The sequence below is a fragment of the Leptopilina heterotoma genome, unplaced genomic scaffold (genome assembly GCF_015476425.1).
Source record: "Leptopilina heterotoma isolate Lh14 unplaced genomic scaffold, ASM1547642v1 Lhet_167, whole genome shotgun sequence".
Classification (NCBI taxonomy): Eukaryota; Metazoa; Arthropoda; class Insecta; order Hymenoptera; family Figitidae; genus Leptopilina; species Leptopilina heterotoma.
The window spans coordinates 970,766-985,588 of record NW_025110883.1 but is presented as its reverse complement, the minus strand read 5'-3'; the positions used below and the strand labels follow the sequence as shown (position 1 = coordinate 985,588).

The following is a 14,823-nucleotide window of genomic DNA, read 5'->3' as shown; positions in this document are numbered from 1 at the left end:
CGAGAAAAATTGTACTCGCTGTCGCAAATTTTCCACTTAAAATCATTCCATTATAGTTTATAATATAAATGTTAATTTATATTATTAAGAAACACAAATACCTCCCTTTAATTTTATTAGTTTCTGAATAAATAATAATTAACGCAAGTTAATCGCAATTGTCTTTGTCGAAAATTTATAATTTATAATTATTTTAATTAATTACTCAATAATTTTTTAATTTTTGATGAAAATATCAATTTTGATATTTTTTTTGAAAAGAGAAAATTTTGAATGAAGAAATTCTATCCTAGAGGAAAAAAAAATTTGTATTCCATTCTTGTTTAATTGAAAACTAATTTTTACCTTCTCATCACGTGAGAAATTATTATTATTAATTATTGCCAGTGACTGTTGCGATTAATGTTGTCTTAACTCTTTAGAATTTAAAAATGCATAGCGAAATTTCTTGCAGCAAACAAAAATATAAGCAGACAAAAAAAATTGTATTTAAGCAAGAAGCAAAGACAGATAGTGATATTAAAATTTATTAGACGAATAAGTATAATGGCTAAGTATTTATAATAAATATAATAATATAAATGGTACTAGCTAGGCACACTTATACAGGAAACTATAATTTATTCCTCGTTAACAAAAATTGCTTCCGTTTTTCTTCAAATTCGCAAAGTAAATAAAAATCCAGTAAAAGTTTTAATAGAAAATTGTTTTAGAATGACTTTTTCTTGAATTAATAATTTTTAAAAAATATGTTAAATTTTGTTTATTAGTCACGAGTGCCACTTTCACAAATAAATAAATATTTGTATATTTTCCTTGAAATATAAAATTATATATTAATAAAATGTAAAGATTTATTGAAGCAAGAACAAAAAGTTACCAACGAGAAAAACATCTTCGTTACAATAAATTGTAATTTTTAAAAAAGGCCTTTTAATCAGCTTAAAAATTTAAATGTAATATATTAATTAAATAAACAAGAAAAAAAGGCAAATTCTTTCTATAACTTATAATAGCAGAAATAATGAAACAATATCCATTCGTTGGTTCCTTAAAATTTTCCTTCCAATTTATCTACGGCTTCCTTGCGAGAAGCAAAGCAAAAGAAATGTATAAAGTTGTGAAATTACTCAAACATCATTTATGACATAACAAAACAATAAAAAATAATATTAAACGAAACAAATATTTTATTTATTTCCCTTGTATTGTTCCAATAATTAACTTTATTATTTTTACAAACGTTAATTTGTTATTGAAATTCTTTATTCTTAAATTGTTCATTCTTCATTGTAATTATGAAAAATAAGTTAGTTATTAAAAAAATAGAACTTTAAACAAATCTTAAGTAATTTATATTAAAAAAGATAGTTCTTCGAAAATATGTTAATAAAAAAGGTATCAGGAGAACATAAGAGGTTGGGGGCATTATAGCGCATGCGCAAAATTGGCGATTTCAGAGCTCAAATTTAGGCTCAAATTTAAATTTAGAAGTTTTTTTGAAAAATTCTTATTAGGAGAACAGGAGGTGGTAGTATTCTCAAAATTTTAGATATAATCTACTATTTAAATGTTTGTAATTAAAAAAGTTTTTGTAATTAATAAACAAATTAAAAATTATTTTCTAATAAATTATTATTATTGTTAAATTGATTTGTTTATTTAGTATTATTAACTTTATATTATTATCATTATTAATAATATTTTTATTTATTAGTATAAATTGAAATATTGAAAGTAAAATGAATTTCTTTTTTAAAACAATAAATACACAAGTTTTTTTAATGATTTTTTTTCTTTTATTAATTTAAACCAACAGTGTCGTTTTTCAAGCATTGGTTCAGTTTTTAGCCAATAAATAATAATTAGTTAATATTTCCCATCGCTTGCTTGGGCGATTTGAAAGAAAAATATATGTAATTATTGTAATCGTCAATGACATTTTTATTTTACCTCATGGAGATATTATTACATTTGTCAATAATAATTCTGGCAAAAGTTTTACCGTAGTTCAATAATTTTTTTTCCGCTAATAAAACCATTTGGATAAATTTATAAGGTATTTTACCAAAATTTTTTCATTTTCTTTTTCATTAAGAAAAAAACGTCATTGTACCAACTGTTGGTTCGCTTGTGTAAATCAGAAGAAAAAAATTATTTTTTTTCTTTGACTAAGCACACAAAAGTTACATTGTTATTTTTTTTTTTTGTCACTCACTCTGCTAATAAATTTTAACCAAGTAATTTTACGCAGCATATCATTTGCACAATAATAATCACAATTAATATCGATGAAACAATAAATGATTTTTTTTTCTTTTCTTCTTTTGCGACATCAAATTTTTCGGCACGCATTTCATGTGTGTCACACAAGAGAAAAAAATATACTAATTTCTAAAATGATAAAAGAGATATTTAAAAAATTGTTTTTCGTTTAAAAAAAATTTTTTTGCAAGAAAAAAACTTTTTTATCACTGTCAAACAATTATCATAATGTATTTATAATATTTATACCGTGGTGATAATATATATATATATTTATATATAATTACATACCATTATCGTCGCGATAATATAATCACATTACGAAACGCACTTCAAATATTCGCAAATTAAATTGTCTTCGTCGTAGTCGTGCCATTTAGAAAAAAAAAGAAATTAAACGAAAAATTATATTATGCAATTATTGTTGCTTTTTCATCAATTATTACAATATATAATAAATTATTGATATTAATATATTTACAAAGGAGGTAAATATTTACTAATATGCAGTATTATTTATAATGACTTACGATTATATATATTTTTTTCACGTGACTAAAGGGGATGGATAAAAGAGTGTTTTTTTAATGAGGAACTCACTTCTTTTGAGATTAACCACGCAAATTTTTCTTTTTTTTTTACTATACAATAGAAATGAAACGACACGTTCACGCACTCGATCGATCGACGATTAAATTTTTATTTTTTTTTGAGCATTGGTGCAATTGCACAATATTTTTCTTTCTATTTATTGCACTTTAAGTGGATAAATTATCTTTCAATTCAAATTATTTTCACAGCAATTCAAAATATTTCGAGTTCGATACAAAATTAATTTAAATTATTACGGAGTTCAATTAAATTTCCATTCTTAGTGATGTAAAATTGTTAACATTTTAATTTATTTTATGAATTAAAAAAAACATCGTCGATTATTTGTTTTTAGTAATTTCTTCAATGAAAAGAAGGAAAATTTGATAAAATTCCATTTTACAAATCTCATTAGTTCCCTTTTTATTTATTTTGGAAAAAGTTTCGAAAAAATTTGTTGCTGTTTTATTTTTTTTTTTACTAACAAGAAGGGGATTTTCGGGACTTGATAAATATCTAGAAATTCTAGGACTAAACTAATCTAGAAAGCTGCGAAAGTGTTTTTTTCTTTCCTCTCCATTACTAAAGGACTATTTTAGACTATAAAGAGTCTATGCGAAATCTACCTCACCACTATTTAGTTTTATTTTATTTATTTTTTTTAGCAACATGGACACTATTTATTTTTTCCACCCTCCCTTCCCACCCATCCCAATGTGTTCCTTCAAAATATTCCACTTTTTTTGCCTCTTATTGCTCTATAAGAAAAACTTGTATCGTCATATTATCTCGATTAACCAATAATATATTAATTAATTACTTATTCTTATTCATTATAATTCTTAGTTTTTATATACCTCGGTGTTTCAAATTTATATATTTTTTCCTGTTTATGTTGTTGTTATTATTATTATTATTAATATTATTATTGTTATTAATATTATTATTATTTTACTTAAGATTTATCACTGCTTATACTGTTTACAAAACGCACGACAAAAAATTGTTTCTAGAAGAACAATTTACTTTCCTGTGAATCGCAGTCAGAAATGCTGTCAATTTCTCAAGAAACTATTTCATTTTTTAATGAAGAATTAATTTATTTCAAATTAAAATTTTATTTAAAACAATTTTAATTAAAAGTAAATTAAATAACTTTTACTGTTTGCAATAAAAAATAAAATGATTGACTTTTTAGGTACATTTTACAATTTTAAAAATTGTAAAACATTTCAAAAAATTGAAACTTTTTGAATCTTGATTTTTGTTTGAAACACTTTTTTGTCATGCGTTCGTAATAATTAAACAATGAATCAACGAAATAATTCTCTCACATACAACACACTCTCTTAAATTTTTCTTCTATCACTCCCTCTCTCTCATACACTTATTACCATGTGCAAGTAGTACAATTATTATAATTAGCCGTATTATACTTTTTATATTATAATTTAAGTATTACAAAAGCTTGATTATTTGGATCGGACTGTAGCAATATATTCACATAACTATCATCGTGGAAAATAAAAAATTCAACTTTTACATTATACAATTATTATTCCGTTCTTTATCACGCGACAATATTCCTTTTTTTTCTTCATATATATATAATTCATCATTCTTGTCTCGTAATAAATACAATTATGCATAATATCATTTCACCATTATTTTTACTTTGAGGGGGAGGAAAAAAATGTTTTTTTCTTTTTAAATTTACATCAGAATATCGCGGATTTTAATTTACAAAAATTCTTTTTTCTTTAATTTCCATTTCAATAAACTGGCTACGACTAAAATTTTATTTTACTCGTAATACACTCGACAAGTATTTATTTTTCCTATATATCAATATTTATATATATCAGGTGAAATATATAAATTGAATTTTACTAAATTCTCAAAAAATGTGCATCAAAAACAAAACAAACAAAAAAATTTTGCCAAGAAACAAAGTCTCATTTAATGGCACAACTAATATATATATGTATATAAATATATATAACTTACAACTAAAACAATTTGTCAGTTTCATTTTCTTTTTTGCACTTGCACAATTTTTTCCCAAGCACGAATTGGGAAAATAAAATTATGTCAATCGCACTAATAAGCGCAATATAAAAACATTAATTTAACTTTTAAAAAAGATATATCACAATTTGAACGCAAAAAGATTTTTACCTATCGTTCTAAAACAGAAAAAAGAGAGGGAGAGAAAGTGAGAAAAAATAATTAAAATTAAAAAAATTAATGCGCTAGGAACATTTTCTAATTAAAAAAAATCAATTGCATGAGTTACGACAAATTTTCGGGATTAATTATAATAATTACACATTATTATTATACTATTATATAATAATTATTAACTGTGATAATTATTGATAATAATCTCGTTAATTAAACTAGTAACATTACACTCTGCCCTTATTGCATGAAATTTCAAAATTAACGATTTATTTATTTTAATTCTTTTTGATTGAAAAACATTTGTCGCAAATCCCATAGCAAATGATTTCAAAAATTTCACTATATTTCTTAATTATTTAACTATAAATCAATAATTTTAAGAAATTTTAAAATCATTTTTTCTAATTATCAATTTTACTCACTAATTAATAATTAAATAATAAAAAATTCACAATTGATACAATTTAAAAAATCTAAAATTGACAATTTTAAACCTACCAGAATATTCAAGAAATCAGGGGAAAATTCGAAAATCCATTAATTTTAAATGAACTTAAAACAATAATAATTAGAAAAATTAATAAAACTCGAAAAATTTCTCGAGAAGGAAATGGAATTTCATCAACGATTTAAAAATAAATTTCCATTTAATAATTTGATTGAATGTATATTTTTGTATTTTTCGTATCCAAATTTAATTCAAATTTAATTAAATATCGTTTTAAAATCAAATTCAATTCGATTAAAATTAAATTCACATTAAAAATGAATTTCGATTCAAACTGTATTCAAATTTGCTATTAATTTTGAATTCAAAATTTAATTCAATTAAAAACAAGAAAAAACTCTTATCGATTTCCATTTTTTAAAGGGTAATATGTCTGACTACTTGAACAGAAATAAAATCAAATAAATTCCGTCACTAGATTTAAAAAAAAAAAAATCATGACTAGGAATTCCACAAGCAGAATAAAAAAAGATGTGAAAAAGAAAAGAATATGTGCATCTGCAGTCTTAAAATTTATACGTAAAAAGACTTTTTAAAATTAATAATAATAAGCAATTTAGATTGATGTATAAATTATTATAATATTAATTAAAAGTTTAATTAAAATCGAACGCAAATTTAAATATCAATTAAAATTAAACGTTAATTAAAATTAAATGTCAATTAAAATTAATCGTTAATTTAAAATTTAATGTCAATTTAAAATTAAAAGTCATTTAAAATGAAATGTCATTTAAAATAAAACGTCCATTAAAACTAAACTTCAATTAAAATCCAAATGTACTAATTAAATTCAAAAGAATTAAGTATCAATTAATTAAAACAATTAAACTTAATGTATCAATCAATTGAAATGATTATACTACCTATACAATTAAAATTAAACTATCAATTGATTAACATATTAATCAATTAAATTTACAAACTAATTAAAACGGTTCTTATCAATTAATTAAAAAATGAACAATTAAAATACACTAACAATTAGTAAAAATACATTTTAAAAAAAGGTAATAGGGTAATTTCAATTTTTTTCCTTTTTTTTGTACTTTATCCCGTGTTTTTTCTCGTACCTTTTTCTTTTAAATAATTATCGCTCTTGATAAACGTGTCGAGCGTGAGAGCAGCGGCGACATGTGTCTTAATAATAATTTACTCGTTTAACATAAGGTTCAACGTTATCTAACTATCATCATTATTTCATACATCCTGTAACGTTCCATTAATAGTGGATTGTCTCGACGGAAAATTGATGAAAAGCAGAGAGTGATTTAAAAATACGCCGCGAAAATACGTATTTTTTCTTGTTATTTTTTTTTTTTTGTCTAAAAAGAGCCGTTCACGTGTTTTCTTTGTGCGTAGCCAAACGAAGATTTGTCCCTATTTTTTCCCAAGAAAACAAAAAACGCACCAATTTTTTTCTCGATTGGGAAAAAAACGCCTCCTCGTCCCCCTTGATAAGAACGCGTTTTCAATATCACAGAATTGTGAAAATTTTATTGCATTGTAGGCGCGTGAAGCAATTTTACTCAAAAGGGGGAGAGAGAGGCTTTGGCGATTAAATGAAATATATATATTTTTTTGTAAATACCGAGAGAGAGAGAGAGAGTTTGTCGTGCCTTCTATTCAATTAGATTCAGACTGTCTCTTTCTTCTTCTTATTGGTGTAACACTTGGACTCAAAGAACTAGAAATTTTCGGTTTATCTACCGAGATCCCGCCGTATCTGACGACTGTGCAGTTGCAACAGGATTGTGACTTGTCTCATACTCCATCACTTCCTGGTAGATCAATTCCTTCCATTGATCGACCGTGTGCTCCCTCTCGTCGACACTGTGATCGTATGGACCCGGTGCAGGCTACAAGAACAATTATTAAGTTACAATAAATAATTAAACTACTGACTAAATAATTAACGCTAATTAAATTGAATTAAATGATTAAAATGAGCATTTATCGAATAATACAGAAAATTATGTTTTCCAGTTCAACTTTGAAGACATGGAAAAAAGAAATCTTATTATCAACTTACAGCGTTAACTTCGCCTTCATCGTACCAAACGTTAATGTAATTATGAAGTAAAGCCTCGTCAACTGAGATACGACGCTCTGGATCAATGACCAACATACGCGAGAGTAAATCCCTCGCTTGACTCGCTATGGAAGAAAAATGAGAAAATAGTAATCAAACTTGAAAATTTTTAAATATTATTTAAAAAAATAAACATACCCTTTAACCTATTGTGTTCCGACGAATCGGACGGAAATAGGATATCTGGAAACAATCTTTCAAAAGGGTAACCAGGATATCGTGGCCTATTCTCGACGTAATTCCTCACCGTCGGCTGCAATCGTTGCATAAATTCTTGAGCCGGTGTTCCCAATTGTTCTGTGGAAAATCCGAGAAACCATTGTTTCATTTTCTGTTTAAATTCTTATACATATTCTAATTTAATATTTCGTTTCTGTTGTTTCAGGGAAAATTTAACACGGTATGTAAATTTTATTCAAAATTGTATTTTCTGTTTTCAAAACGAGTCCTTCTTAAAATAAATAATTACAATTTATTTTTTCAAACAAATTTTTCATGAATTTTATTTTTTTTTAAATATTTTTCCTAATTCTTTTATAAATTTAATAAATATACAATCTAAATATAATTATAATATAATTATAAAATTGTGTTTTATAGAAATTCGATTAAAAAATGAATTTATTAAAAATTAGTTTTAATGGATATTAAGTTAGATAAAAATTCCAATAAATAAAATTTTAATTAGATAAAAATTCGGTGAATTTCGATTGAAGAAAAATTCGATTAAATAAAAATTAGATTTAATAGAAATTTAAAAAATTTTAAACTTAATTAAATAAAAATTCGTTGGATTTCAATTAAGTAAAAAGTAGATTAGATAAAAATTTCGTAAAACAATTGGCAAAATAAAAAAATATAAATATGGTAAAATATAAATTTTGTATTATCAAAATTCGACTAAATAAATATTCAAACTTATGGAAATTCATTTCAAAGGCAGAATAAAGTAAAAAAGTTTAAAATAATTAGAAATTCGACAATCATTCTTCATTATATAAAGTGATTAGTATTTCGTTACCTATAATCTTATTCCACTGATCAATATGATCTGTTCCAGGGAACAAGACTCCACCTCGTATCATTTCGCCCATGATACAACCGACGGACCAGATGTCTACGTTCTCCTTGTATCCCATACCAAGGATTACCTAAAATTAAAAATAAAATTCTCAATTTTTTCCTAGGAATAAAATATAAATAATATTTTTTTCTATAAATATTCTATTAATAAGCAAAAGAATGTTTTTTCTTTCAGACAAAAAAAATAGATTACCTCTGGTGCTCGATAATATCGTGTGACGACGTACGGTGTCATCATAAATGTCGTGCCGGCGGTCCTAGCAAGGCCAAAGTCCAAAATTTTTAATGTGCAGTCCGACTTGACCACAATATTGCTAGGTTTCAAATCCTAAAAAAGAGACGGAAATATTTTAGAATTTACACAAAAGCAACGGAATAAAATTAAAATCGACAGCTAGTTTGAACACGGAGAGAAATTTATAGTAGTGGGTAACATAATTGTGGTTAGGGTGACCATCTTTAATGCTACGTATACAGACAGCTATCTAGATAGTCACCGTTACCATCAATATCATCAGGAGTAACATCTTGGTAGTACGGGGTAGCATAACTATATTTTTTTTAGCATCTGTGATGGTTGGCAGTAGCATAATGATAGTATCGTATAACATCATCTTTTTAACATCAAAATCTGACTATCCATTTCTCTCAGTGAAATAAAAAAATAAATTAATAATAAAGATTTTTTGAATTTTCCCAGAATTTTTCACGAAACAATTGTCAATTCATCATTTTTTCACAGTTTTAATTTCATTTTTAATAATAAATATTAAATTAAAATAAAGAAGTAAATTATTAATATAGAATAAATGAAAACATAAATTTATAAATTAAAATAAAAAAGCTGATTTGCATTTTTCGAAGAAAGGTTTTTTTGTAAATTTAATTTATTAGTTAAATTAAATTTATTTCAAGTTTAATTCCGAACATGTCCAATTTAATCGAATTGTTTGCATAAATTTGAATGAATTAATGAATGATTGAGGAATATTTGAGGAGAATAAAAAAGTGTATGGTGGTAAATTTAATTACCCTATGAATGATTCCGGCTGAATGTAAATGCTTAATACCACAGAGCATTTGATACAATAAATACGACATGCGCTCGTGATCCAGATCCATCTGGATTACTTGGCACAGATTGGCGTCCATCAACTCCATCACGAGGTAGACATCTTGAAACTCGTCCAACGACCGTTGTGGCGTAAACGCATTTAAGAGTCCAATAATCTGCAAGGAAAAAAGCCACACGAAAAATTACTGCCAATGTCAATGTTGAACTAAATAATTTATTATTCTCTTTATTTATTATTATTTAATATTACATTTATTATTTATTTATTATTATTATGTTTATTATTTTATTTATTAGGTATCAATTATTAATTATTAATTCTTAATTAATATATGTGATTAATAATCAAAAATCTATAGTAGTAAAAATTTGATGTTTCTTTGCTTACATTTTTATGGTTCACCAATTTCATCAGCTTAAACTCTCTGTACGCTCTTTTCGCGTGCGTCACATTTTGAAAAGGTCTAGAAAGCTTCTTGATCGCCACATTTTGAGCTGTGACAGTGTCAAAAGCGGCGCTGCAACAAAAGAAAATCGATTGATTAGTATTTTAATTAACTTTTTTGATTTACGAGGACATTATCAGGGTTGCCACAAAAATAATTTAACTTTGTTTTCCCTGACTTTTCTCTGATTTCCAAACTTTTTCCTGACTGATTTTGACTTTTTCCCTGACCCTGAAGAATATTCTGATTCACTCTAAAAATTATTAGATACTCAAAACAATGTTCTATTACATTTATTATTGAATTGACAAAAACTTTTGAAAATAATTGAAATTTTGCAAAGAATTTTATTTTTATTAAAATTCCTAAAAATAATTGAATTTTGTCGAGGAATTTTTTTATTTATCAAAATAATTGCGTTAAAGCTTTTGAAATAAATAAAAAATATTAAAAAATCCATTCTGGTCAGAAATAGAAAAAAATTTTGAAGGTTTTGTATTAGAATTCGTGGTAGTTTCATAGTTTATGAGGCAAACAAAAAAGACACGAAAAATTCATAATTTTCTTATGAATTCTAAAAATTTAATTTTTTCCAGTATTTTTAATAAAAATTCCTGATTTTTCATTGATTTCTCTGACCAATTCTACTTTCCCTGACATTTCCCTGAATTTTCTGATTTTCCTGACCTGTGGCAACCTTGATTATTTTATTATGGTAAAAATTATTATATATAATAATAAATTATTAATAAATAATTAATTTGTGTCTAGTAGTACCTAGTATTTTATTTGAATGATTTTTTTAAGCAAATATTTGATTAAATTCTTTGGCTAATTTACTAAAATTGTTTTGCAACCTAATGAGCCACTCGTTTTTTGTTTTTGTTTTTGCCCCTGGAATGATACTCACCATACAATGCCCTGCGCCCCAACTCCTCTCGGTTCAACATGGATATATCTTTCAGGCACACAAAGGACCGTATCACCAAAAACGTGTCGACGATACTCGGCCTTATGATTGGCTGCTGAACGCAACATATTCCCAATTGCGTTATCCATACCTTTGTCAGTGATCCTCATAAAAGCTCTTTTTCTCTTTCTTTCTCTTTTCTCGACAATATTCGTTAGAATGTGCGTTCGTTCAGTGCATGTTTAACTAGGAATAGCTACCAAACCAACGACAAGGACAACTAGAGTACAGAGGGAGCGAAAACAATCATGGTTAACATTCCTGGACACAATGCTAACAGACAGATAAAGAAAGTAGACAGAGAGACAGAGAGAAAGAGAAATAATGTACAAGCCATATCGTCGTCTGCGAATCCCGCCTATGTACAGATATTGATTGCACAAGCAGCGTTCAATGCATTTCCGTCTCGCGTGTCATATATATATGCACACACCAAGACCATTCCACGCGCCTGTTAATGTACAACACAACAAAAGGTTATTCTCTTCGCTCAATTTTTCCAATTAGAACAATAGAACAAAATTTTATTTTTCACTCTTCCACAGTTTTTTCCACTTGTTAATCATTAAATTTTAACAACTGAAGTGATGTTTTACTGATTGTCTTTTTTCACTATTCAAGAGCAATTACAAAATTCAGTTACTATTCTTTCGGGAATATTTCGTTACAATTACATACTTCTTGCCAACAATTTTATTACTTTTTTCGATATCATTATTTTGTCTACAAATCGATTTTACTTCAAAATATACTATTCGAAAAGATTTAGTTTCTTTATTCTGAATGTTAAAAATACTCTTCCCACCGTCGACTCTGTGAAAATTTTAATAACTATCGCAAGAAAAAAAATTCTGGAACAGAGATACATTTTTTTAGAATAGCAAAAGTATTAATTGAATCAACTAAAAACGAAAATTTGTAGTTGTTTCAGGTTAATAATTTTTTTCCTAATTAATTACGGTCGTATTAAAATTATTATCATCGATTGGAAATTTATTTTCCTTCCAACATTCCATTCAGCTACTGTTTTATAAATCTTCTTTTTTGTTTTGGAATATAAATTTAAGTGCAACATTTCTGAGAATTTCTCTTTCTCTCTTTCTCTCTCGACTCTGATGGCAAATATCTGTCCGTTTTATCTCTCGGTAGATCTGTTATCAACTATATATCTGATATTAAATCTGTCTGGTATCACTGTGCCATGCAAACAGTCTTACAGGCAAACGATCGATTTACAAAGGAAATTTGATTTGTGTAAATAGAAAGAAAAATCAATTTTCCCTCTCGTAAAATTCAACTGCTTTCAAAAATAAATTTATGTGACAAATTTTAGTGATATTGAATTTTTATAAACTTCTTGTCACATTGAATAGAAATTTCCTTTGAAAAGTGATGGAAAAAAAATTTTTTATTAAAAATATTATTAAATATTAAAAATACTTTTAAATATAAAAAAATTGAATTACTTAATATAATTGAATTTTTTCCTTTTTTCTAATTGGAAAATTTACAATTAATTTAAACATTTTTTCGTTCTTTGTAATTTTCGAGCATTTGTGTAAGACTGAATTATAAAAGTATGATTGTCGGAACCATCCACACATCAAATTTTCAAATTCTAATCTGTCTGATTCTACTGCATGCATGATAGTTCAAAATTCAAATTGTAATTTACTTTTAGCGACAAATGCAAAAAACAAAAATTAACTACAACACTATCTTTCTAAGGATATCAAATTGAGACAAAAAAACGAATCAAAAATGTTTTTTTGTCTCAATTTGATATCCTTAGAAAAACTGAACGCTATAGAAAAATAAAGAAAAATTTTAAAGAATACAAAGAAGTTAAAAATTAAATTTGTAAATGAAATAATTAACCAACTTATTAAAATTGATTAATTAGAAAATGCAAGCAAAAAAACCAAACAAACAAAAAAATTAAGACAAAATCACAAATTTTATACATAAAAAATAGAAATTAATTGTCAAAAAGAAAAACAAGGTAAAAATTAACAGTGAAAATTGAAAATACAATGAAGAATATATAGAAAATAATTTTTGAATATTAAAAATAAAATTATATAAATTAAAATTTTGAATATAAAAAATATATTCAAATATTGCAAGAAAGTAAAATGACAAAAATGTAATAATTTAGAAAATATTTTGTTTCAATTATAATAAAATTGGGAAAATATAGAAAACAATATTTACAAAAAAAATGAAAATGACTATAAAAAAAATAGAAAAAATGTCCATTTTTTCAATTTTTTTATAGTCATTTTCATTTTTTTGTAAATATTCAGGAAAATGACGAAAAGAAAAATATGAAAGCAAATAGAAAACGAAAAAAGTCAAAAAATATTACGCACTACTTTTGAAAATTCCAGAGATGGATCCAAAAATCAAGGAAACAAATCATAATAATCTGAAATAAATAAGGAAAATGATAAATAATTGTAATAATAATAATAATACATGTGTAAATATCAATAAACAAATAAAATTATAAACATCACTCGCAATTAAATATAAAACAACATCGTGCTCTCAACGAATTATTAACATCATAACAAACTATATAAATTCAACACAATAAACAAGCGCATGCAATGAAACGAAAATAAAAAAATGTCCTTCTTTTTGCAAAAAAAATACTATAGAAATATTAACTTTCTGAAAAAACATTCGTATGGATGGTTCAGGTCGTTCCCTCTCTTCCTTGGGACAAGTCAAAATATTCAAAATTTATAAAAAAAAATTCCAATTTAATAATTTATACAAAAAGAATAATTCAAAAAAGAATTTTTATTCCTTCAATTATAATTCTTCTAGAGAATTATTATTTTCGTACCAAAGAAGAGTGAATTGAAATTTTTATTTATTTCGAATTCTTGACAAAAACTTACCTTCGATTTTCTGTTAGCTTTCCATAAAGCTTCACGTCATTTTAACAGTTTTTATAAATTTTTTTTGCAACGAACCAGTGGCCGAGTATTATTGAAAACCAATATCCACATTCCGAGCAAATGTCCGACTTACCTATATATATATATTACATCCCGAGATGGATTTTTCAATTATTTTTTTATTCACGAATTATAATTTATTCTCCCTTCATGAGTGGCGACACATTGACTCCGATGAGCTTACAAATAATGTTCACTGTCCGAGAATAATGATTCAAAATATATTTATTTTCTTACTTTCCTTTGAATTAAGAGCTATTCACATTTTTCCGGTTCAATGACACACAAACACGCGGAGAGACAATTTGCGGAGAAATTGCAACAAAGCGAATATTTTGATATAGAAAATACTAATTAATGAAAAAATAAATTCGAATCCCTTTTTCCGGACAGTGAAAATTGTTGCAGAATTTAGTTGAAAAAAATGAAGAGACTCACCAAACAATTCCTTGCGCGCCAGAACCAATGGGCTTGAGGTTCTGGTATCGTTTTAAGATAGTGAACTTGGTGTCCCCGACCTCGACCGTGTAGAACATGGCTGACAGCCGGGTTGTCATTTCAGGCCCCAGGTACGGCATGCGCCTCGGTGTTCGCCTTTCCTGCACCGGGACCTGTACTTCCACTCCAGTAGAGCACTCCT

At 25.9% G+C, this 14,823-nt stretch overlaps 1 protein-coding gene across 3 annotated transcripts; it reads right to left on the bottom strand.

The window, feature by feature from the left end:
• Positions 1-6,506: 6,506 nt before the first annotated feature.
• Positions 6,507-14,773, bottom strand: LOC122499323 (stress-activated protein kinase JNK). 3 transcript variants are annotated; one of them, XM_043607605.1, is made up of 10 exons: positions 14,622-14,745; positions 13,587-13,642; positions 11,155-11,434; positions 10,187-10,316; positions 9,756-9,953; positions 8,917-9,051; positions 8,662-8,791; positions 7,779-7,937; positions 7,581-7,705; positions 6,507-7,407 (listed from the first exon to the last, which is right to left on the bottom strand). In XM_043607605.1, exons 3-10 carry the CDS (start codon positions 11,322-11,324, stop codon positions 7,255-7,257), a joined length of 1,200 nt encoding a protein of 399 aa, XP_043463540.1. In that variant the 5' UTR covers positions 11,325-11,434; positions 13,587-13,642; positions 14,622-14,745; the 3' UTR covers positions 6,507-7,254. The 3 variants fall into 3 exon arrangements, with proteins under 3 accessions (XP_043463540.1, XP_043463541.1, XP_043463542.1); XM_043607606.1 differs by lacking the exon at positions 13,587-13,642 and having other exon boundaries at positions 14,622-14,759; XM_043607607.1 differs by lacking the exons at positions 11,155-11,434; positions 13,587-13,642 and having other exon boundaries at positions 6,510-7,407; positions 14,622-14,773.
• Positions 14,774-14,823: the final 50 nt, after the last annotated feature.